At 48.0% G+C, this 21,824-nt stretch overlaps 2 protein-coding genes across 4 annotated transcripts in view; both read left to right on the top strand.

Moving 5' to 3' along the window:
- LOC121647505 (NACHT, LRR and PYD domains-containing protein 12-like) overlaps window positions 1–21,824 on the top strand; it is a gene marked incomplete at its 3' end in the record, with an annotated part of 791,953 nt that overhangs the window by 391,152 nt on the left and 378,977 nt on the right. The window lies entirely within an intron of this gene.
- LOC121646906 (zinc finger C3H1 domain-containing protein-like) lies at window positions 17–21,750 on the top strand. Of its 3 annotated transcripts, none has more exons than XM_041996006.1 (36): window positions 17–777; window positions 1,913–2,314; window positions 3,087–3,232; window positions 5,338–5,779; window positions 5,920–6,102; window positions 6,225–6,433; window positions 6,505–6,628; window positions 6,706–6,800; window positions 6,890–7,081; window positions 7,167–7,322; window positions 7,598–7,735; window positions 7,822–7,940; window positions 8,019–8,150; window positions 8,608–8,782; window positions 8,866–8,994; window positions 9,678–10,319; window positions 10,430–10,536; window positions 11,173–11,304; window positions 11,524–11,645; window positions 11,946–12,047; window positions 12,127–12,249; window positions 12,381–12,558; window positions 12,635–12,821; window positions 13,391–13,579; window positions 13,827–14,064; window positions 14,152–14,257; window positions 14,694–14,892; window positions 15,637–15,731; window positions 15,821–15,928; window positions 16,212–16,316; window positions 16,405–16,558; window positions 18,930–19,030; window positions 19,337–19,438; window positions 19,565–19,604; window positions 19,878–19,940; window positions 21,021–21,750. In XM_041996006.1, the coding sequence occupies exons 1-36, from the start codon at window positions 240–242 to the stop codon at window positions 21,141–21,143; spliced, it is 6,396 nt and encodes a 2,131-aa protein (XP_041851940.1). In that variant the 5' UTR covers window positions 17–239; the 3' UTR covers window positions 21,144–21,750. The 3 variants fall into 3 exon arrangements, with proteins under 3 accessions (XP_041851940.1, XP_041851939.1, XP_041851941.1); XM_041996005.1 differs by having other exon boundaries at window positions 18–777; window positions 7,164–7,322; XM_041996007.1 differs by lacking the exon at window positions 17–777 and having other exon boundaries at window positions 2,256–2,333; window positions 3,090–3,232; window positions 7,164–7,322.

Below are 21,824 nucleotides of genomic sequence, written 5' to 3'. Positions count from 1 at the left end.
ATTCATTCAATCCAAGATAAAGAAAAGATAAGAAAATAGAACTTTCCTTATATGGACTATTTCCGCCCCGAGGAAATCTCGTGTGACTTTTTCATATCGCGGAAATTGGATGATAGCAGGACGGCTAGCACCGAGCTAAGAGTTAACGGACAGAGAATCGGAGCTAAACACGGCAAAATGAGCTCCGCCGCAGCTGTTCGCTGAGTTTACAGCCGGTCGGCAGCTGCTGTCATTGCGACATGGATTCAGATAAACCGACTCGGTCGCCAGTAGAGGACGGGGAGCTTGAAGACGGAGAGATCTGCGATGACGAAATCGAGGTCCGTGTGCCGATGCGGCGGGGGGAAGGGTGCAGGCCCCGCGGCCGCGGTCGTCCGCGTACTCGAAAACCGCACCAACATCCGCTCCACATGCGGCCTCCCCCGGCTCACCATCTCCCCGAGTTCCATCACCGGATGCCTTACAATCCCGGACCCCACGTACACGGCCCTTTTCCTCCTAGCCACAGGCAGCAGTGCGGGCCTAGCGGGCCTGACCGGCCTTCTGCTCCGTCAGGTCCGCCGGCGATGCCTCCTCCGGGACTGGGTCTGCTCAGCGAACCGACTCCCCGGTCTAACTTCTGGGAGCGTAGCCACGGCACCCTGGGCAGGTTCAGGCACCGCTCCGTGCCGAACGGCGGGCGTGGAGGCTGGAACCGAGGCAGTTTGGGAGTGAACAGCAGGGTTGCTCCCGGTCGGTACGGGCCCGGGGAAAGTCACATATCCCCCTCCAGAAAACGTATCCTTTCTTGTCACGGTTCGAGCCGATCCCGGCCAGTCACAGGGACTGAAGCCAGATTTTCTTTTAAATTACATAACTCCAGAGGAACCAGAATCGATCCAGAACCAGAAATGATCCAGCATCAGGTGAGATAGTAATGAGGAACACGCCCGGTTCAGTTAGAATGCTGGAAGATCGAAACCAAATCGGTTGTGGTTCCAGTCGCCAGTCACCCGACCAGCAGGTTCGGTCCGGTGGTCACACTGTGGATCTGGGAGGAAACGATCCGACTCCCCGGTTCCAGTAAGCACACTGGGTTCCTCTGGTTCAAGAGTACTGGTTTCCCCGTTCCCTTTCATTCCGGTCTTTCAAACAGGTCTAAGTCTTAGTCGGATTTCAGTACGGATGGATCCTCCATAATCGAACACCTCTGAAACGTCCTCGGGAAAATGGCAGTTACCTGTCCACAGGTGTCCGCATCACCATGGTTAGCGCAGTGAGGATGAGGTGTTTTTCTGCTCCTCCGTTTCTTAAGTAAAACATCATCAAACCTCCTAATCTATAACCACAGATCATTGGAAAATAGACGCATCATAGAAAGATTATAAACGGAATTCTGACGGATTATTGATAGATTATAGAATAAACGTTGGCATTGTCACTCTGTCATTGATTATTGACAGATTATCAAATTATTGACGGCTCAGTGTCGGATGATTGACTAATTATTGATGTATAGTTTAGATAATATTGATGTATTATTGATGACTGATATTCAGATTAATCATAAATTAAATTTAAAGTTTGCCTCTTTTTTTCTTGAAGTAGATGGATTTGCTATTTATTTGTTTTTGTTTAATGCCAAAATCAGGTTTGCTTGGCTGTGTTCATCAAATGAGATTTACTCAAACTGTGTTCTGACTGAGTTCAAACCTCCGCAGATTAAAAATGAAGCTGATCAGCTGTTGGATCAAAGAATCGATGAAACTTCCATGTCCACATTTACTTGTTTTTATTTTCTGATTTTAAACTACAAACAAAATGTGAGCAAATGTTCTGATCTGGTAACTGTAATCAAGTTGACTTTTAAAGTCCCTGATCCATCAGTAATCAGTATTGATCAGTAACAGTTTTCCTGAGCCTGAGATCCCAGAGAAGCAGCTGGGGAGGAATCGGGTCAGAAAAGTGGTTCCGGGCATTTCCAGGCCGGACAGTGCTGTTGATGAGAGCTTCGAGGACCTGCTGTCAAAGTACAAGCAGATCCAGCTGGAGCTGGAATGCATCCGCAAAGAGGAGACCATGGCCCTGGATTCAGGAGCTTCTCCCATTGGGGAGGACGTCTTGAACAGCACCCCTGGTCCTCCAGAGGCCAAGCTGGGTCCAGAACCGGTTCCAGATCAAGTAACAGTAGAGGAGCTGTCGGAGCAGGAGGAGGAGAAGAAAGTTTTCCAGGCATTTAACATCAAACCGCTTCGTCAGAAACTTCCCACACCAGCAGACCTGGACGAGCTGCACCGGAAATGGGTTGGACAGGACGTAGGAGGCGGGGCTGATGGTGAGTCTGGTTCTGGGTCTTTAAGGTCCAAAAGTGTCTGGTTCTGTCTTTCATGTTTCACTCCTAAAGCAGGTTCTTCTGTGATCTGGAAAAGGCTGAAATTTGTTATTTTACATATACGGAAAACCGTTAACGGAGGTCGTTGAAGGTTCTGTCGAAGGTTTTGTTGTAGGTTAAGCTAAATCAGTGGTTACCAAACTTTGTCTGCAGGGCCCTTTTTGCATCAACAACAAAAATTTTGAGCCTCTTCTGATCCGAGAAACGTGCCACGAAATGGCCTTTAGGTAATTGGCTGCTATTTTGTTAACTATAGTTAAAACCATGTCAGTGGCAGAAGGAAACAATTCTTCTACTACAGTGCGAGGCGTCTTAAGCCAGGGAACTCTCCAAACTACTGAGGTGAGTTGAGCTTTTGATGAGACAGATGCTGCTTTAGTTAAACAACTCTGCTGTACATGAGAGTCAAGTAGTTTATTTCTAAAGTTATCAACAGGCCTTTCTTTGTGTTCAAGATGAGACTTTCCTAGGTAGCGTTATTATTATTGTCCATGTCTTACTAGCTGTGCAAAAACTATACATTTTTGCTAGAGGCTACATTTTCAGCTAAAGGTTCCATTCCAGGTTCTGCTGAAAGTTCCATCGAAGGTTCTTTTGGAGGTTCTACGTGGTCGTCTTGAAGTGAATTGGTTCAGTTTCTAAATGATGTAAGATCTGATTCAGTAAATGATGAGACACACAGCTGAACGAATGATGTCATTTCCTGTGTTTTTAGAAACAGGAAGCATAGAGGAAGCAGGGGGAGATGCTGCTGCAGACACGGAGGCGACCGACACTCAGGAGGAGAAAGCTCCCAATGCAGCTTCCTGCCTCAGTGAATCTTCTGCCTCCAGTGAGGAGTCCAACGTGTCACCTGACAAGGTGAGCTGACAGCTGGGCCGATGCGGCGTGACATCTGGTCCAAGACACAGATTGTGATTCTGTTCTCTCAGAACCGTTCAGCAGTAGTAGATCTTAAGTTCTTCTGGTTCCGTTTCGTGGTGCGGTGTTGACTTCGTGGTGGGCAGCAGAACCATCAGTGGTTCTGATTACTGAGCTGTGAACAAACTTTGATCCGAAACAGACTTCTAGCTAACCCTGCTGTTAGACTGGTTATTAGAAGGTAACTAACCCTGCTGTTAGACTGGTTATTAGAAGGTAACTAACCCTGTTGTTAGACAGGTTAGCGTTTGGTTGCTAAGCCTGTTGTAAGACTGGTAAGTGGCCGGTAACTAACCTAAAGGCCAGTTTCCACCAGGTGCATGTGCACCGCGACCTCTGCAGTTATTCGTGGCTGTTTGCATGTCATAAGCATCCCAGAAGCGCCTTGTCGTGGCTCTCTGCTAAACATGCGCTCCGAGTCTGATGGAACATGCGTCCATGACGTGCCAAGCTCATCAGTTCAGATAGAGCTTCCGGTAATTTAAAAAAGAAAAACCCCCATGCAGATTTGCCCTCGCTGAACCATGTAAACATTAATTGGTGTCTCAGTTTTATTTATTTTTTTGTTTTTTCATCATGGATAACAAGACGTTTATCCTGGACATTTGTGCAGCTAGACTGCACTCACGGGCGCTCCACATCTGACACGTTCACAGTGTGGATTGACCCCCCTCGGAGGTCAGAATGAAACCATGGCAAAGCCGGAAAGCAGCATTCACCCACCCAGAGGAAACTGACCTGAACTCTCAGACCGGTTAATGTTCAGTGCCTAATTGTGATGCCAGACCAGTTAGTATCTGGTAATTAATGATGATGTCAGATAGGGCTGCAATGATTAGTCGACGTTGTCGACAATAGTCGACAATAAAAATAGTCGACAACGAATTTAGCCGTCGACTATTGTTGGCAAAAAAAAACAAAACAAAACAAAAAAACAGAAAACTACAGAGTGAGACATCGTCTTCTTTTTTTATCTCTGCTGAGAGTTGCACATGCGCCATAAAGTCCGCCAGGGGAAAAATATGGTGGCAGACCAGGGAGGAAAACCGCGGCGGAGAACGTTAAAAGTCTGGGATAACTTCACGTTAAACTTACAAAATAAATTAAATACATGTGAAATTTGTAAAGCGGACCTTGTGTACCACAGAAGTACGTCTGCAATGCTCGACCATTTAAAGAGGAGGCACGTCGGACTTACTTAACAACCTCATGCAAGATTTCAAAGCTGAAAGTGAAATAAGATCCATATATAATAATCATGAGATACATAATCCGATTGGTCGACTAGTCGTTTTAATAGTCGGTGACTAATCGACCAGAATAGTCATTAGTTGCAGCCCTAATGTCAGACCAGTTAGTGTTTGGTAACTAAAGCTAGGCACACACAAAGATTTTCAGGATGTTTTTGTCCCGTTCTTCCCGACCAAGGACGACAAACACCCGATTATCTTAAGTCTTCTAAGAGTTTCCTATAAAATGATCATTTGGTCTGAGGTGTGTTAAGAGTGAATTTGTCTCCCAAAACAGGTCGTGGCCGACAGAAGTATTGAACACACCTCAGTTCTGGATTTTTCTCTAAACAATAGTCCCAAAACCACCATCATTCCTTCGTCACGTGTGTTCTCTGCCAGGCTGGGTGTTGAGTTTTTCGGTTGTTGCCATGGTTTTTCTTCTTCGCCTTTGTTGGATCGCTTTTGATCACACAAGATTTCTGGCTCGGAGGACCAGACTGTAGATCGGTTGCGGGACAGCATCGTTATGTGTGTGTGTGTTGTTCTGTGATGAGATTTTTGGAGCCACCACACACAGTACGATCAATACTGTTAAATGTCTGAGTTTTTATCTTCATGTGTGAGATAAAAATTCTCTTCAGATTCAGAAAATCCTTACGTGCGTACCCGCCTTAACCTTGTTTTCAGAGTGGTTAGTTTTTGGTGGATCTGAATCATTTATTTGTAAACCTGCAGTTCTGATGGCTTGTGGAACCGAGTCCTCCTGCATTTCAGTCTGGTTCTGACCTGGTCATGTGACTTCTGTGTTCTCAGCCGGTGGAGAAGGTGGAGGAGGAGGAGCTGTCGGAGCTGCAGCTGCGTCTTCTTGCCCTGCAGTCAGCCAGTAAAAAATGGCAGCAGAAGGAGCAGCAGGTGATGAAGAGGAGCAAAGACCGGATCCTCAAATCTGCCCAGGAAAAGAGCTCCAGCTCAGCCTCTGGTTCTGGTTCTGGAGCAGTTGCACTCGGCCGGCAGAGAATCACCACCAGGTCTGCCTCTTTTGCTGCTGCAGCTGCTGCAGAGAAAAGCAGGACCAGGGCCAAACCGGTGGACAGGGACCGGGACAGGACCAAGACCGGGTCCAGCCCTGCTGAAAAAGAGAGACTTTCGGAGAGAGACCGATCCAAACAGAGTCCCAAACTCGGTCCAAAGGCTGTGCTGGAGAAGGTCCGGACTCTAGGAAAACCCCACACCACGAAGAAGCTCCTCAGTCCAGGTGAGATGGCTCCACGATGCAGGTGAGAAGTTACCTGACTGTAGCTGTCAGAGGAACTACGATCAGACCTGATTCAACCTCCAGTTGTGAGACTGGATCTGTCCAATTAACCAGTCAAACTCGCTTTTCACCTGCGACAGGTGAGCAGCGATTCTCGGAGGGAGGAGCTGAACCTGCCAAGGAGGCCGAGGACAGAACCAAGAGCGGGCCCAGACCTGAGAGAGACAGACCCACACAGAGTCCTAAACCTGGTTCCAAAGGGACACTGGAGAGGGGCCGCACTCCAGGAAGACCTCCAACCACCAAGAAGCTCATCAGTCCAAGTGAGTGATTCTGACCCATCACCTCCTCTTCCTCTCTGAACCCGTCACCTTCTCTTCCTCTCTGACCCGTCACTTCCTCTTTCTCTCTGACCCGACACCTCCTCTTCCTCTCCATCCATCAGACTCCACATCAAAGCAGGCCGTCCGGAAGCAGCAGCTGCGTACCTGGAAGATGCAGCAGCAGAGAAAGCAGGAGGAGAAACGCCGCCAGGAGGAAGAGGAGAGGCGCAAACGGGAGGACGAGATCCGGCGTATTCGGGACCTGTCCAACCAGGACGAGCAGTATAACCGCTTCATGAAGCTGGTGGGGGGGAAGAGGACACGCAGCAAGGTAGGAGCTCAGTTCCAGGTGTGCTCAGGTGTATTAGCTTCAGCCAACAGGACTCAGGGATGTGTCTTTAGTCCAGGGACCAGGACCACAGAAAGTCTGTTGGTAAACCGAGCCTGGATGCCTCGGGAAACATGTACCAATATGACAACTACGATGAGGTTGCCATGGACACTGACAGCGAGACTAGTTCACCAGGTGAGCGGTTTACACCTGAGCTGCCCTTTACTTCCTATTTACCTGTTCATGTTACTCACATTTCCTGTTCCTGTTAGTGCCGTCACCGACCCGCAACATGCTGTCAGCCGACGAGTCTGGATGTTTCCTTCCACCGTGCCTGCACAGCACAGAGGGTGCAGCATTTAGAATGGTACGCTCCCCACCTGTCCTTTACTGTTAGTGCTTCATAATGGTATTCTCCCCACCTCTTCTTTGCTCATTGACTCTTCCCCCTTCCAGGATATCTCGCAGCCATTCCTCCCTCCTTTGCAGTCTGGTGTTCCTCCACCACCTCCCCCTCTCCCCCCACCACCTGATGAACTGGAGCCACCCCCCAAACCGCCTTTTGCTGATGAAGAGGAGGAGGAGGAGATGCTGCTCAGGGAGACCTGCCTGATGTCAATGGCCAACAAGAGGGTGGTGACCACCGAGGTCAGAGTCTCATCAGAGGCTATTTGAACCAGTTATACGATGATGATGTTGATGTTGGTTCATTTGGTTGTCCTCTGTGTAGAAGTGCTCCAGTGGTCCTCCATCTCCGAGCTGCCCACCTCCTGCTGACGTTCAGCTTCCGCCTCGAGGCAACCTGAGCACCGTCAGCCTGAACTCGGTTCCTCAGTCACGGAGCAGCAGGTTCACCAGAACTCACCACGCTGGCCGGACTCCGCTGGTGGTACGATCGGTTCATAATCTGTTTCACAACCAGTTTCAGGACCAGACCCATATTTGTTCCAAGACCAGATCAGGGTCTCTTTTTAGGACAGATCCGATCAGGATCTGTTCCTGAAACGGATCAGATCAGGACCTGTTCCAAGACCAGATCGGTTCAGGATCTTTTCCAGGACCTCACTGGTTCAGGCTCGGTTTCTGGACCTAGAATCTGTTCCACATAGATTTTCTGAACCTGGAACAGATTCCAGGACCTCCATCAGTGTGTTGTCTCCACAGCTTCCAAGACACAAATCTGTGGTGGTCTCGCTGAACGACTCGGATGACAGCGACTCGGACCTGGACTCCTGCAGCTCCTCCCAGACTGTGTTCGGAGGTCTAGAGTTTATGATCAAAGAGGCCCGCAGGACCGTGGAGGTGGGTCCACAACAAAAACCGAGACAGAACCTCACACACTGATGTGGACCTGAAAAATGACCCAGTTCTGTTCTGATGGTCCACAGGCAGCGAAGCCCAAAGCATCATCGGGATGTGAGAAGGAGAACAACCCGGTCAGAACTCCAGAAGCTCTACCTGAAGACAAACGGGTCGAGTACCGTATGCTGAAGGAGGAAATCGCCAGGTAGGAGCACCGCTGCACACAAACAGAGCCAGAACCAGAATTAGAATGTGTGAAGACTGAAACCTGTCCTAAATGCAGCAGGGAGAAGCAGAGGATGCTGAAAGACCACATTCTAAATCCTGCTGGACCTGAACCAGTTCTGAATCAATCACTGAAACCAACCTTAGAAGTGAAGCTGAGCGAGGTGGAGCAGAGACTCAGTAAGCACAGGTGAGTCAGGACTAGAACTGGTGAGTCTGGATCTGGACCAATAAGTCTGGAAGGAATCCTGAACCCAGAGACAGAACCGTTCAGAACATCTGGGTCCCAACCAGAAATCGTGTTGGATGATCCAACTGAGTTTCTATTTTTTGTGTTGCTATGTAACCATGGCAACGGTGGTTTAAAAAAAATCATCTGGGTCGACCTCAGAGTTCTCACTAGTTCTAGGATGGCGGTCAAGGCATTTCTAATTTGGTTCTAGCACAGAACCGGTTTCATTTTTGGCAGCCGTCCATCTCAGCATGTCTGCTGGTCTGGCAGACATGTTGAACCAGCACCAAAGAGTCAGTGCTGGTTCAGCACCAGAACCACAAGGATCACTTTGATGGAAAATCTCCCAATAGTTGGTCTCAACAGCTGCATCCAGCATTGGACAATAGAAATTCTTTGTCACACCTGTCCACAGAGAGCTGCTGCAGAGGGACGAGGCCGTCCTCAGACACCTGCTGCAGCAGGAGCTGAAAAAAACAGAGTCTCTGAAGGCCACTGAGGACAAAGTGTCCAAACTGAGGGAGCAGCTGCAGGCGTCGGAGAAGATCGTGGTGGCCAACAGGACGTTGCTAAAGAAACTGCAGGAGCAGGTGAGTTCTGGATGGCTGTGTCCCGGCCAGTCTGAGCCCCGTCCAGTCAACCTGACACCATTGTGTCTCCTCGTCCTCTGTAGGTGCAGCGGGTGGAGCAGCGGGTGTCCCTGAAGAAAACCGTGGCTGTGCGTCTGGAACAGGAGCTGGTTCAGGCCCAGCTGGCTGCTGGCAGAAGACCCAAGCGCCTCACAGACTCCAGCCAGACCATGGTGAGACACAGAGGTCCACTGTTTGTTGGTCAGAGATGACACGTTCAAAAGTACCACCAAAATCACCAAAAGCTACCAAAAGCTACCAAAACCCACCACAAACCATCAAACCCACCAAAAACACCCTGAAAAAATAAAGATGTCTGACTTGGAGTCCTCCGATCTGATCTCAGATGATGTATTCACATTAATAAATCCTACAGAGTATGTTGGATCAATTTTGATATTGATCAGAAATGATCTGCTTGTTCAGGTGACACCACCTGCTTACTGCAGTAAACTAACCTTCTGGTCCAGAACTGGGCCAACTGTTCCTTGTTGAGGCTCTTTAAAAGTTAACAAACCTGTTAGCGTTGCTAACAGAAGCATCCTGCCATCACAGATAACAACTAGTTAGCAGTAGTTACTAACCCGACCAGTGTTAAAGAAAAAATCAGATCAGCTGTCTGATAACGGTGTGATGTCACACCGTTATCAGACAGCTGATCTGAACCTGTGCGATTCTGTCTGACATCACAAGCTTAGGCTTCAGTCCACGGTTTGGACCAGTTTTCCTGACCCACTTCTACTCATAAAAAGGCTGATTCACAGTTAGGAACTGACTCTTTATCAGAACTGGAACCGCTTTGGTTTAAGGATGTAGACGTGCACCTGACATAACTGTTCACTTCCTGTTTCCACAGCCCCGCAAGCTGCAGCGTTTGGACCCGGCTCCTCGTGGTTCTGAGCGAAACTTTGCTGAGCTGATTGCTCAGAAGCGCCGGCTGCAGCAGTTGGAGTCCGAGTACGCCCTGAAGATCCAGAAGCTGAAGGAAGCTCAGGCCCTGCGCAACAAAGGAGCCCCTCCAGAGCCCCCCCCAGAGCTGCCAGTGCGAGCCTCCACACCCCCACCCAACCCTCGGGTCCAGCAGCTACCCCCCTCTGTCCCATTCCACCTCCCCCAGCCCTCTCTGCACGACCTGTCCCAGGACAAACTGACCCTGGACAGTGAGGACATCCCCGAGGCTGACGATCAGGAACCAGAACCGGCACCGGCCGCACCCGCTCCTGCAACTAAAAGCGGCCGACGGCCCTCCCTCCGACAGTCCAACAGCTCCTTCACCAAACCCCACCTGGACGCCCCCGGTGCTACCCCTGCCAAAGACGCCAGCAATGCCAAGCCGGCCAAGACGGCGGGTGGTTCTGAGCTTCCTGCAGAGATGTTTGCAGGTCTGGACGTGGACGGGCTGAAGCGGCGGTACCAGCAGCAGGCCCGCCTGGAAGACCTGCTGCAGAGGGAGCTGCACATGCTTGGGGGGGACACAGACAACTTCCACACTGTTAAGGTTAGCCCTGTCCCTTTAATCAAGTCTGATCAGAACTGGACCTATTGTTTCCCACTGATCCATCCTGCCGGTTCTCCTCATGATGACCCGTGTTTGTGGTTCTGGTTCAGGTGGTCCCGCCAGACGTGGAAACAACAAACCCGTCAGGAGGCTCAGAGCTGAAGCCCATCCCATTTCAGACGTATTATAGCCCGCTGCTGGTCTTCAGGTCCTACAGGTGGGAACCTGAGTTTTTCATAGATCTGATCAGCTTCATTGATCAAACCCATAGAAATTGAACCAGCTGATCACATCAGTGAATATTTTTAATGTTTTTATAACTTCCACCATCAGTTTTCTGTTTGTGTTTTTATTTTTTATTTATTTTTTTTTGATCAATGATATTGATTAATTCAGACCTGATCCTATGTCAGTCAATAAATGAACGGTTATTGTTTCATTTTACATCACCTAATTCTGTCATATTTGTGTTACTTGCATCACTCACAGCTGTAACCAGTCTGCTTATCAATTATCAGATCAGATGGAATCACTAGATGGAAATCCTCCTGATGCAGATGTTATTACTGTGCTGCAGTCTTCATCCTGAACAGCAGGTGTCGCTGCGGTGCTTTAGTAATAACAGAAAGTCCATTATTTACACGGTCATAGCTTCAAGGTCTCCTGGTTTCTGGTGTTTTTACAACATGGTCCATTCTTCATCCTCAGAGTTCGCTCTTTGTACGGTCCTCTTCATCAGATGAGAGGAATAAATGTTGGTCCTTACCTGGATTCAGCAGCTCAGTTCATAGAAACCAAAACGTCCTTGTAGACATCATCCTGTGTGATGACTGCCTTCACCTCCGCCTTGCAGGTTCAGCCCATACTACAGGACCAAGGAGAAGTTATCTCTGAGCTCCGTCAGCTACAGCAATGCCATCCAAGCAAACAAGTGTTTCTGTCGCTTCGACCTGACGGGAACCTGCAACGACGACGGCTGCAAATGGTGAGTTTTTCTTTTTTATGTTGTTTCAGCTCACTTTCAAACACTTCCTTTCTTCCTGTCTGCCTCCAGTTTGTTTCCAGTTGTCTTCCTGTAGGCTTCCTTCCTTTCTCTGCTTATTTCCTGTCTTCTTCCTTGTTCCAGGCCACTTCCTGCCTCTCCCTACTCTCTTCCTGCCTGTGTCCCATCTGTTTCTTGACTAACATGCAGTCTCTCATGCAGGCAGCACATGAGGAACTGCACTCTGAGTGGAAACCAGCTCTTCCAGGACATCCTGTCGTATAATCTATCTCTGATTGGGTGTTCTGAAAAAAGCTCGGATGAGGAAATCTGCGCCGCCACAGGTCAGTGCCTAATGATGATGTCACATGTTCCTTCAGAGCAGTTTTTTTTCTTTAATGAGCACAGCATTTCTGTTAAGATGTTCCTGAACAGGATGGTGGTGAGGAGTTAGTTTCTGTTCTGGTCATCGTTTGGATCAGGATAGTGGGACTTTGAGTTAAATGTAGGACCTGCATTGGTCTGTGGAAACGTAACTGGGATGTGGTCCGGACTGCTGTGGTTGAGCTATCCTGTTGGAGGTTCTGGGCTAGCTTGCTGGCGAGTATAGAGTTTCTGAAGGTTATGCTGTTTGTGTTGGGCAGAGAACTACCTGAAGAAGCTGTTTGGTCCAAACAAAGACCGTATGGGCGTGGACCAGAAGGCCGTCCTCCTTGTCAGCAAAGTGAATGAAAGCAAACGACACGGTTGGTAAACTTTCCTTGAACTTGTGATGGTCCTGCTTTGGTCCAGTCATGTGACCCATGTTACATCATTGTTCTTCAGTGCCTCCGTTCACCACCTGTAAGGACCCAAGAAGGTGGAAGCCAAAACCATCAGCACCAAGCTCTGGCGGTCCGCATGATGACAGTGGAGATGAGGCTGTACCTGAACACCTCACACCTACAGGTGAGAAACCTTTCCTGAAGCTTCAGCCTGTTTTGAAAAAGCAGGAGATCCAATGAGACCGTTTTGACCTGCATAACATCCTTTAGGCCCTCCCATCAAACCCTGAGCAACGGGTTGGTTTGTGTTCACAGATGACATCTGTACAATCAGCTCTTCAGCTGTGGACGTGTGCATCACCTCTGAGGACCGCCGCTACTTTGTCAGCGAGACAGATGACATCTCCAACCTGGAGGCGAGCGTTCTGGAGAGTCCACGAGACACTCAGCTGTGGATCAAACTGGCCTTCAGATACCTGAACCAGAGCGAGACGTAAGTGTAAGCGCAAGTCTCTAATTCTAGTTCTGGCTGGTTCCCTCTTGACCCGTTGTCTGGTTGGTTCCTGCAGCTCTGCAGCAGAGTGTCTGGAAGCCGCTCTGAACACGCTGTCCCGAGCTCTGGAGAGTAACTGTGAAGACCCGGAGGTGTGGAGCCACTACCTGTCTCTGTTCTCCAGGAGAGGCAGCAGGGAGGAGGTGCAGGAGATGTGTGAGATGGCAGTGGAGCACGCCCCCGACTACCGGGTGTGGTGCAACGTAAGTCCTGAGAGAGAGTTTTCACACAAAGATCCTCCACACTGACACGATGACTTACTACACCACCACTGGTGTCTTAAGCTGGATTTATACTCGTGTTGTGTCTGCGTAAGGTCAGTTTCGGCGTCACCGCCATAAGCTCTGCAGAGGCTCGACCCGCACCTCTTCCAGACCTGACGTGCACCCCTACTTGCAGCGCGGTTATGCAGAAGTACTCCCTTGTGATCGGGTGGTTTGTGATTACGTGCTTCCAGATTTCTGGAGCTTCTTGCTGAATTTTTGTGGTTACTGCAGAATAGAAACCGCAACACAGCGCTGTGACCATACACTCCAGTGCGAGAGCACATTTCACTGGCGTCAGCTGCTCCGATTCTACTGTATGCAGACGATGCACGAGTATAAATCCAGCTTTACATTTCCTATCTTCTCACGAGGCGTGGTTTTAAGTCTGAGCCGGTTTCATCCAGCTGCTGGTTTGCACTAAGATGTTAATAGGAAGTGAATGAGAGGGACATTGTGATCGTTTTATCGTGGGTTGTTGTGATGTCATGATCTTTGTTCCTCCTCAGTACCTGAACCTGGAGAACTCATTTGAGGGGAAGGACTACGTGTGTGAGCGTCTGCTGCACTTTTTGTTGGTAGAGTCATCGTTGGGAGTCACAGAGAAGCTGTCTTTCCAGCTGATGGAGGCTCTGTTGTTTAGAGTTCAGCTTAATCTGTTTACAGGCCGGATGGAGAGCGCTCTGGCTCTCCTACAGGTATGTTCCCTGATCACTTATACTCTGGTACATTCCCGATAGCTCAGACTCATGTACGTTTCAGATCGAGTATGTTTCTGATTGATCAGACTCGAGTATGTTCCCAATTGTATAGACTTAGATACGTTCTCCATCTCTTAGACTCGGCTACGTTCTTGATAGCTCAGACTTAGGTGTTCCGGTGCTGAAACTCAGATGGATTCTTAGACGCTTTCTGAATAGAAACTTGAACGTCTGTTTGTTTCAGAATGCCTTGAAGTCAACTCAGGACTGGAGCATCGCTGACCACCTGACAACCAGTGACCGTGCTCTGCTCTGGCTCTCCTACATCCACCTGACGGAGTTCGACCGGCTGCCGTCCAGCCTGTATGACCCAGCTGAGTCCGGCCCAGCACGACTGGTCAACAGAGAGTCCTTCATGCTGCCGTGGAGGACGGCGCAGGACATCAGCACACCACCCGACATCCTCATCGCTCTCTTCCAAGGTTCTGAGAGCCAGCTCCTCTTCCTGTACCTTGAAGTTTGAGCATAACCTGGTCCAGGTTTTGATGATCTCTGTGGTTTTCTGTCAGATGCTGTCCATCAGTGCAGCGATGAGAGCATGTCTGAGAGGGAGAGCACACTGGCCTGCATGCCTCTGAACACCAACCTGATCCTCCTCTACAAGCTGCTGCAGAGGTGAGAACACCTTCACTACACAATCAAATCAGTTTTATTTATAAAGCACTTTTCCTACCAAAGGCAACACAAAGTGCTTTACATCATAAAAACAATTTATGCATATTAAATAAACTAAGCCTTCACACATCAAAGTAGCATAGCAATTAAAAAAGAAAAATTATAAAAACATTCATTATCTCTCTCACACAGTCACACAGATATCCACACATGTGGACAGACAGAGCAGTTAAGCCCTCATTCTAGAATTATTTATATATATTAAAAGTAATACATTAAAAAGAATAAATACAAATATCTGGCTTGACGCTGCTGTGAGGAAACGATGTCTTGGGGATCCGATCACACCAAGAGCCAGCCCACCTATGTCCACAGACACCCACGATACACCTGTACCTTAACCCCTGATTATAAAGATGAAGATGTGTCCCCGCAGGTTCGATGAGGCAGTATCTCTGTGCTGTTCTCTTCTGGACTCATGTCCCGACTTCTGCGTCCTGCGTGACGCTCTGGCTGAGCTCCATCTCAGCAGAGGGAAGGCAGAGGTGGCAGTCAGCATGTGGCTGCACGCTCTGGCAGAGTGTCCTCACAACGCTCAGGTGTTCTACCACTGCTGCAAGTTCCTCATGACTCAGGTGAGTCACTTTGCTTCCCTTCAGTCCAAACCTTCACAGAACAACTGAGAAAAAAACATTCCCACAGTGTTTTCATCAGTGTGATTCACATCCTTGTATAGTCTGTCTGCTGTCACCCACAGAACAATCACTCATTTCCTGTTTACAGGGAGCTTTGGGCTGTGATTGGCTCTCAGCCAGTCACATGATCCCAAGTTTGTTACCTTTACTTCTGAAATTCAGAACCAGAATATGGTGACACAATAAAAAGTCTTTTAGTCTAGGACCAGAACTACTCCATCACCAGATGTTGAAAAAATATGTTGAAACTAGACGGTGGAACCGGAGTTTATAACCAGACAAGCAACAAGACATCAGAACCATAAGCTGAAGTTAGAACCAGAGTTTGGAATGAGGCGTTGAAATGAGATGTTAAAAGCAGACGTTGGAGCCAGAATACAAGACCGTAGATTTTGATGCAGCCTTGTTCTGTTTTTTTCACGTCTTCCCTAAGACTCAGTAGAACCCGGGTGGAACCTGGGTGTGAAGGGAAGTGTACCCTCAGGGTGGCACTCTGTTGTGTTTCTGAAGCATTTCCAGAGAACAACTGAAATGTGCATCTAACTTGAAGAACCTTTTGGTCTGAGTCGAGTTCACTCAGAGGATCTGTTGTCACATTTTGGGCCCAGCCGGTTCTGGTTTGCACATAATTTTAAGCAGTCCCAGATGTTTTGGTTAGGTTCTGGAATCTCTGTCTTTTTTCAGGACCAGTCCAGCGCCATCCCGCCCCTGTTCCGAGGCTTCATCCTCTCTCTCTGTGAAGGCGAGCAGAGGACTAGGACACCGGTGGATGTCCTACGGTGGGTGAAGCTCTGCCTCCGATCATCACTTTTTCTGTTTCTGTGCTTCTAAAACTGGGACTAAAGTGTTCCTGTTTCCTTTCCATCAGCCACATCCTGGGGTTTTCCAGTGAGGCGGTTCTGAGTGGTCCGATCATCAAGGAGCAGCTTCAGGAGCAGCTAAATCAGCAGATGGCCTTCCTGCACCTGCTTCACTGGTATGTTCTCACCTGCAACACACACACAGCAGCATGTGTTCATGTGTGTCAGAGCAGTGATGTCATCAGTCACAGTCTCTTCAGTTGACTGAAGAGATGACATTATAACCTCCTCTATGACACAGAATCAGAGCATTCAGAGTAAATCTGATGGGCTCAAAGTTCTTCTGGTTCGGTTCAGATGGAGGTCTGTGGGTGGGATCAGCAGACGTTCAGGTGAATGTGTGATCTTCATTCTGATTGGCTGCAGACTGCAGGTGACCTTTGTGTGTTGTGTTTGCAGTCGCTGGATGTGGCTGCACGGCTCGGTGGAGGACGCAGTGGCAGCGTTTGAGCGAGCGCTGGGATCCTCACTGCAGCTGCAGGAGCTCCACACGCTGTGGATGGAGTGAGTCTGGATCAGAACATCTACCTGCTGCAGGTACACCACACATATGTCTCACACTCATACCCTTCTGTGCTCTCACCTGGATCAGCTACCTGCTGTTCAGCTGCAGCCCGCAGGCCGGCTCCGTCTCCAGGAAGATGTTCCCTGAACTGCTCCAGCGATGTCTCAGCACGGTTCCAACCCGTCTGGAGCCTCCCTTCAACCCAGCAGAGTACTGGAGCTGTTACCGCTTCCACAACAAGGTAAGACCCGCACCAACACGGCGACAGGCTTCAACTGACCGTGCTGCTTCCAAAAACACAACTCAGGTTTACTGCAGAACTGGCTCTGCTCTGAGAACCAGCCCACCTGAAGGACCAGGGACTCCTTCAGGATCCTGCTGCCTCACCAGGTCCCTCATTTATCAACTGTTCACAGAAACAGATCTAAACTTCCTCCTATGAGAGAAATGTAGAGCCGTCTTGTGGGCAAAACATCTGTAGGTGGAGCATGTCAGTAATCAGCTGCTGATCCTCAGTGTTCCTGAACATACCTGATCATTTACAGAAACACCCTCATTGACCATATATGGTAACAACACGACTGTATAGAAATCACCTGGAAACTGAGTATGTTCCTCCTTGGAGAGATGGGGAGAAATAAATGGGTGGATTTGGACTGATGAAGACAATGGTGGTGATGATTATGATTAGGATGATGGGGATAATGATGATCAGGATGAGAATGATGATGATGGTAGTGATGAGGAGGATGGTGATAAAAGGGCTCCAGACTAACTTTTGGCAAAGATTGCACTGGTGCATCCTAATTGTCACAGCATCAGTTATTGTGAAGAATGAGATTCAGAAAAATGTTTATTTAAAACATGAATTTTAAACAAAAACATCTATGATTATAATTAAGCCTGTTAAAAATAACGCGTTAATGGCGGTAACGAATTTAGGTAATTAATTGGGTTAACGGTTTTGGGGCATGCGCAGCATCTGTCATTCATGACGGTGGAACATGGAGGCGTCTAGAGGCAAGATGGAATAAGCTGCTGGCTCTGGATGGATCTGAGGAGGTCACACCCATAGGGGATGAGGGTTTTTAACATCCACACTTTTCCTGGTGAGACAGTTCCACACCTGCACTTTTCCCATGTTTAAAGAAGAAGAAGGAAAAAAACAGCTTCACGTAGTTTTGCACAAATTTCACCGTCCCAGTCGTCTGCGTCTGTGCAGCGTGGCAGCCTCCTCTCACTCCTTCCTCTACTGTTGTTCTGTGATCAGATGATCGGCTTTTCTTTCTTGTTGCATTTTTTTTTTTCGTTCAGCTGAGAAGGAGAAAGCCAGCGGTTCACACCGGCACATATTTACCAAAAAGTATTGTTTTTGGACACACTAGCTAAAGTAACATTTATCAGTTTCATGTCAATCGGATCCACGTCACTGTCGCTGAAGCTGTAGAATGAAACATGTTGATAACAGCAGAGTATTTCAATTAGATACTGTTTGCCTTTATTTCCTATAACTTGTCAGTATTAATGGTTTGCTAGTGACACAGCTGTAAATCTACTAGTCATCAGACCAGTAGACAGATCAGGTTCAGATATTCAGTGAGAGTAAACAGCCAAAAGGAAGCAAGAAGTCGTCTTCTCTAAATCATTGCAGCTATGCAGATGTTGGACACACAGGTCTGATCATTTAGGGACCATGAATGTGGTGAGAGAAATATTGAACAGGTTCTGAGATACAAATCGGAGCAGGACCCTGAATAGCTGATGGGTGGTGAAAAGGATTTATACTTCAGCTAAGCAGGGGTGGGTTTTGATGGGTGGCCAGGCAGGAGCACTGGACAGGAAACGGGGGCACAAATGAGGCTATTTTTTTTTATTATTTTTTTAAGGTCTTGATTTTATGTAAAATTGAACTAAATTACAACTAAAGTGATCATCTAGGAAGTAGCACAATCACCATCCAAGGTCTGTTCCAGTGGTCTTCAGCTCCCTCACTGACTGGGACTAAAATGATATTCCACACCAAATGTAGCCTATCAACCACCTGACCAATCATTGTATTGTCCCTTTGGACTAATATTAAGGTAATTTCTAATCTGTTTAAGTAAACCATAATTCATATGCAGAGGCCCCATTTTAATATAATGCATGCATACACTGTACCATGAAAACATCAGATATCAGCCATGGGACATCAGACTTGTGTGTAATCTGTTCTTTTTAATGAGGATGGTTTTATACTTGAATCTAGATCCTCTTTGGTTTTTATATTCCATGTTGAATTTCATCATCTCTGATTCCTCGGAACTTGTGATTACTGCGACCTATTGTTTAAGAGCTGCAGGGAGGGGGGCACTGTGGTCACATGCGTATCCCAGCATGCAGTGTGTTGTTTTAGCTGGGGAAAGTTGTGGATCTGCTCACAAAGGCAGTGTTGATGCAGGGCATCATGTTGTCCGTATGGTCATAGCTGAGCCAAGGAAACTGAGCAAACCAATATATGTCAGGTGCATCAGTGCAACCAAAACAAATTTTGGTCACACTTTAGAGCCCTGTAATAATGATGACGATGAAGATTATGAGGAGGATGAAGATGATGATGATTCTACCTGCAGGTGGTGGTTCTTTACCTGAAAAGTGTCCCACAGTCCCAACGTGCACTGGTTCTGGAGAGACTGCGAAACCTCATGCCAAACAACACAGAGCTGAGCCTCAGGTACACACATGCACACGCACACAAATACAGGTGTGTTCAAATCAGACATGCACGATGCTAGCTGATGCTACATGCTAATGTTAATTCAGAACAGTTAGCCTGATTTTAAGAAATGGAGGCTGCTCGCCACCGGAGTCATCACCATCAGCTGATCATACAGGATCATGTGACGGGCCTTCTGCTGGACGTTAAACTAGGACTGATCCACAAACCGCTCCACTCCTAGTTGAACAGCTGTGGCTGTGATGATGCTGTTGTCATCATTGACCTCATCTTGCTGTCATGTGACATGTTGATGGTATGCAGGTTGCTGTATCAGGACTGGGAGGACGGAAACATGGAGCAGCTGAAGTTCCAGGCCCGGATGCTGACCAGCAGCGCTCCGAAGTGTGTGTCCAGCTGGAGAATGTAAGTGAAGAGGCTCAGATACTGTCAGCACATCCCATAATAACACCAGAACCAGAAGCTGGCGTTCGAGGTTCAAGATGTTCTGGCTTGTCGTCAGATGGCAGCTAATGGCGTGTTTTTCTGCAGAGCCGTCGCCGTGGAGAAAGAGCTGAAGGAGCGAGGTGAGGTGAGTCGGGAAGAACCACTTGTTTCCTGTTCTGCTGTGGCTTAGCAGACCGTTGTCATGGTGACAGAGTGAGGATGATGAGGGTGCATGAAAGCATGGTCAGGGATCATGAGACCTGACGGTGTGGTGGAGGAACTGCAGCAGTATGAGCTCTGATCTGGTTTCTGAATCTGGTCTCTCCTGCAGGTGTTACCTGGTTGTTGTTGTTTGTGGTTGACGCCCTGGCGTCCTCGTCTGTTCTTCTTCTTTTATTCTGTCTGTGTTGCTTTCTAGATGAGACTTCTGTATCAGCAAGCCCTCCAAACCCTCCCTCTGTGTGCCGCCCTGTGGAAAGATGTAATACACACACGCACACACACAAACACAGCTGGTTAATCACTCACTTCCTGTGTCTGTGACGGCCAGCATCAGGCGGAGTGATGTCATCAGGTGGAGTGACTTATATGCTTTTGAATCAAAAAGGAAGTGGTGCTCTGTGGCTTCGCCTCCACACTAGTCGCTCCATTAGCACTAGAAACTATACATGATGTCATATGTGACGTTATTGTAGATGTGTTATCCTCCATGTTTGGTTCCTGTTAGAACAGCTTCTTCTTTCATGTAGGTAAATAGATGACGTAGCTGATGTAGATCATTAATTCCCAACCTTTTTTTTATCTTGAAATTCCCCCTTTAACCCTTAACACTCTGCTAGATCCCAGAACGTTATTCCTTATATTATCTCCAGTGTCTTGGGAGCAGTAATGTCTAACTCTGTAGCATAAACTGTGATGGATAGTTACCCTTTAGGTGATCTACGGAAGTTTTCCAGGCATTTATATCAATCCAGGAGGTTTACAATCCAGCCACTAAATGTATTTATTCAGAAACTATCTGGTAAATCCACAGTGATCCGTGATAACAGCATTATTTATCACATTCATCATAAAAAGATCACTATCACTACTAAGTTGCTAAGAGACATCTATTTAGACCTGTCAAACTTTCCACCAATCAGAGAGCTTAGATTGATGGCAATGGCCAATCAGGAGCAACCAAAGATCAACCAGTGAGCAGAAAGTTCTATGTGTGTCTGAAAAGAGCTCCTCTATGGCTGGAATAAAGCCAGGAAGACGTTTCTGATGCACAGTGGTGCTACAAACCAGCTGAGCTAGAGTTGTTTTAGTGAGGATAGCAGGTAAATAGTAGCAGGAATAACCTGAGAACCACAGGTGCAGGAGACGTAGGTGATGTAATCTCCATACTCTGCTGACATCACACCTGATATCAGCTGATCAGTTTTTATTGACACCTGAGGTGAAGTGACTGTCGGCTGTTTTTACTCACCTCTATGCAGCATGTTCACCTGCCCCCATCCCCGTCCCTCTCCCCTCCCCGTGTCTCACCTGTCCACCCCCAACCCCTCCCCTTCCACAGCGGCTGCTGTTTGAGGCAGCAGAGGGCGGAGCCTCGGACCGTTTGCAGCGGCTGGTGGACGTCTGTCAGCAGGCGGGGGTCAACGTGAGCATCGGGGGAGTCGGCCTGTCTATCGATCTGTGATCAAACTGATAATTGAACTGATCAGAGATGGAGGTGACGAGGTAAGGCGAACGCCCCCACCTCCTCCAGCCCCCCTCCCTCCTGCGGTGTGGGCGGAGCTGCTCGTGTCCGTAAGTATCGACTGCTGAGTGCCGCCTTTACTCTTCATCACCTTTCTTTAGTTGCTCACCTTTCAGTTGGATTCATTTCCCTCCCTTTTTGTTTTACTCACCTGAGGGGGTGGGGGCCTGAGGGAGGTGGGGCCGGTTAATCTGACAGATTGATGTTGTTTGACCCCCCACCGTTTGTTTTTAAAGGATGACCCCCCACACACACATTTTCTGTTTGTGTCTAAAGGAATCAGGACTTTTTAGTTTAACTGATCAGAGAGCAGCTATCAGGGTATTGATCGGGTATCAGTGAAATTTTCTGATTGGCTGAATGAGTGTGAGAGACACTGCCACAGAAACTGAGACACCGCGGGACGCTGCGGGACGCTGCCGGACTGCTCATGTGCAATCTGTTGTCATGATGATGAAAGAGTATTGATCCAGAGGAGACTGTTGTCCTGCCGCTGTTGTTTTTCTATGTGTTGATTCAGATGTTATTAAATTATTTTCTATAAACATGAATGTCTGCTGAGTCATTATTGTGTCAGTTTTCTGAGTTATTGACAGCTGATTGGTTTAACCCAATCGTGTG

Source organism: Melanotaenia boesemani, chromosome 10 (genome assembly GCF_017639745.1).
Source record: "Melanotaenia boesemani isolate fMelBoe1 chromosome 10, fMelBoe1.pri, whole genome shotgun sequence".
Classification (NCBI taxonomy): domain Eukaryota; kingdom Metazoa; phylum Chordata; class Actinopteri; order Atheriniformes; family Melanotaeniidae; genus Melanotaenia; species Melanotaenia boesemani.
The sequence above is the reverse complement of the archived record's forward strand: the minus strand, read 5'-3'. Positions and strand labels throughout refer to the sequence as shown.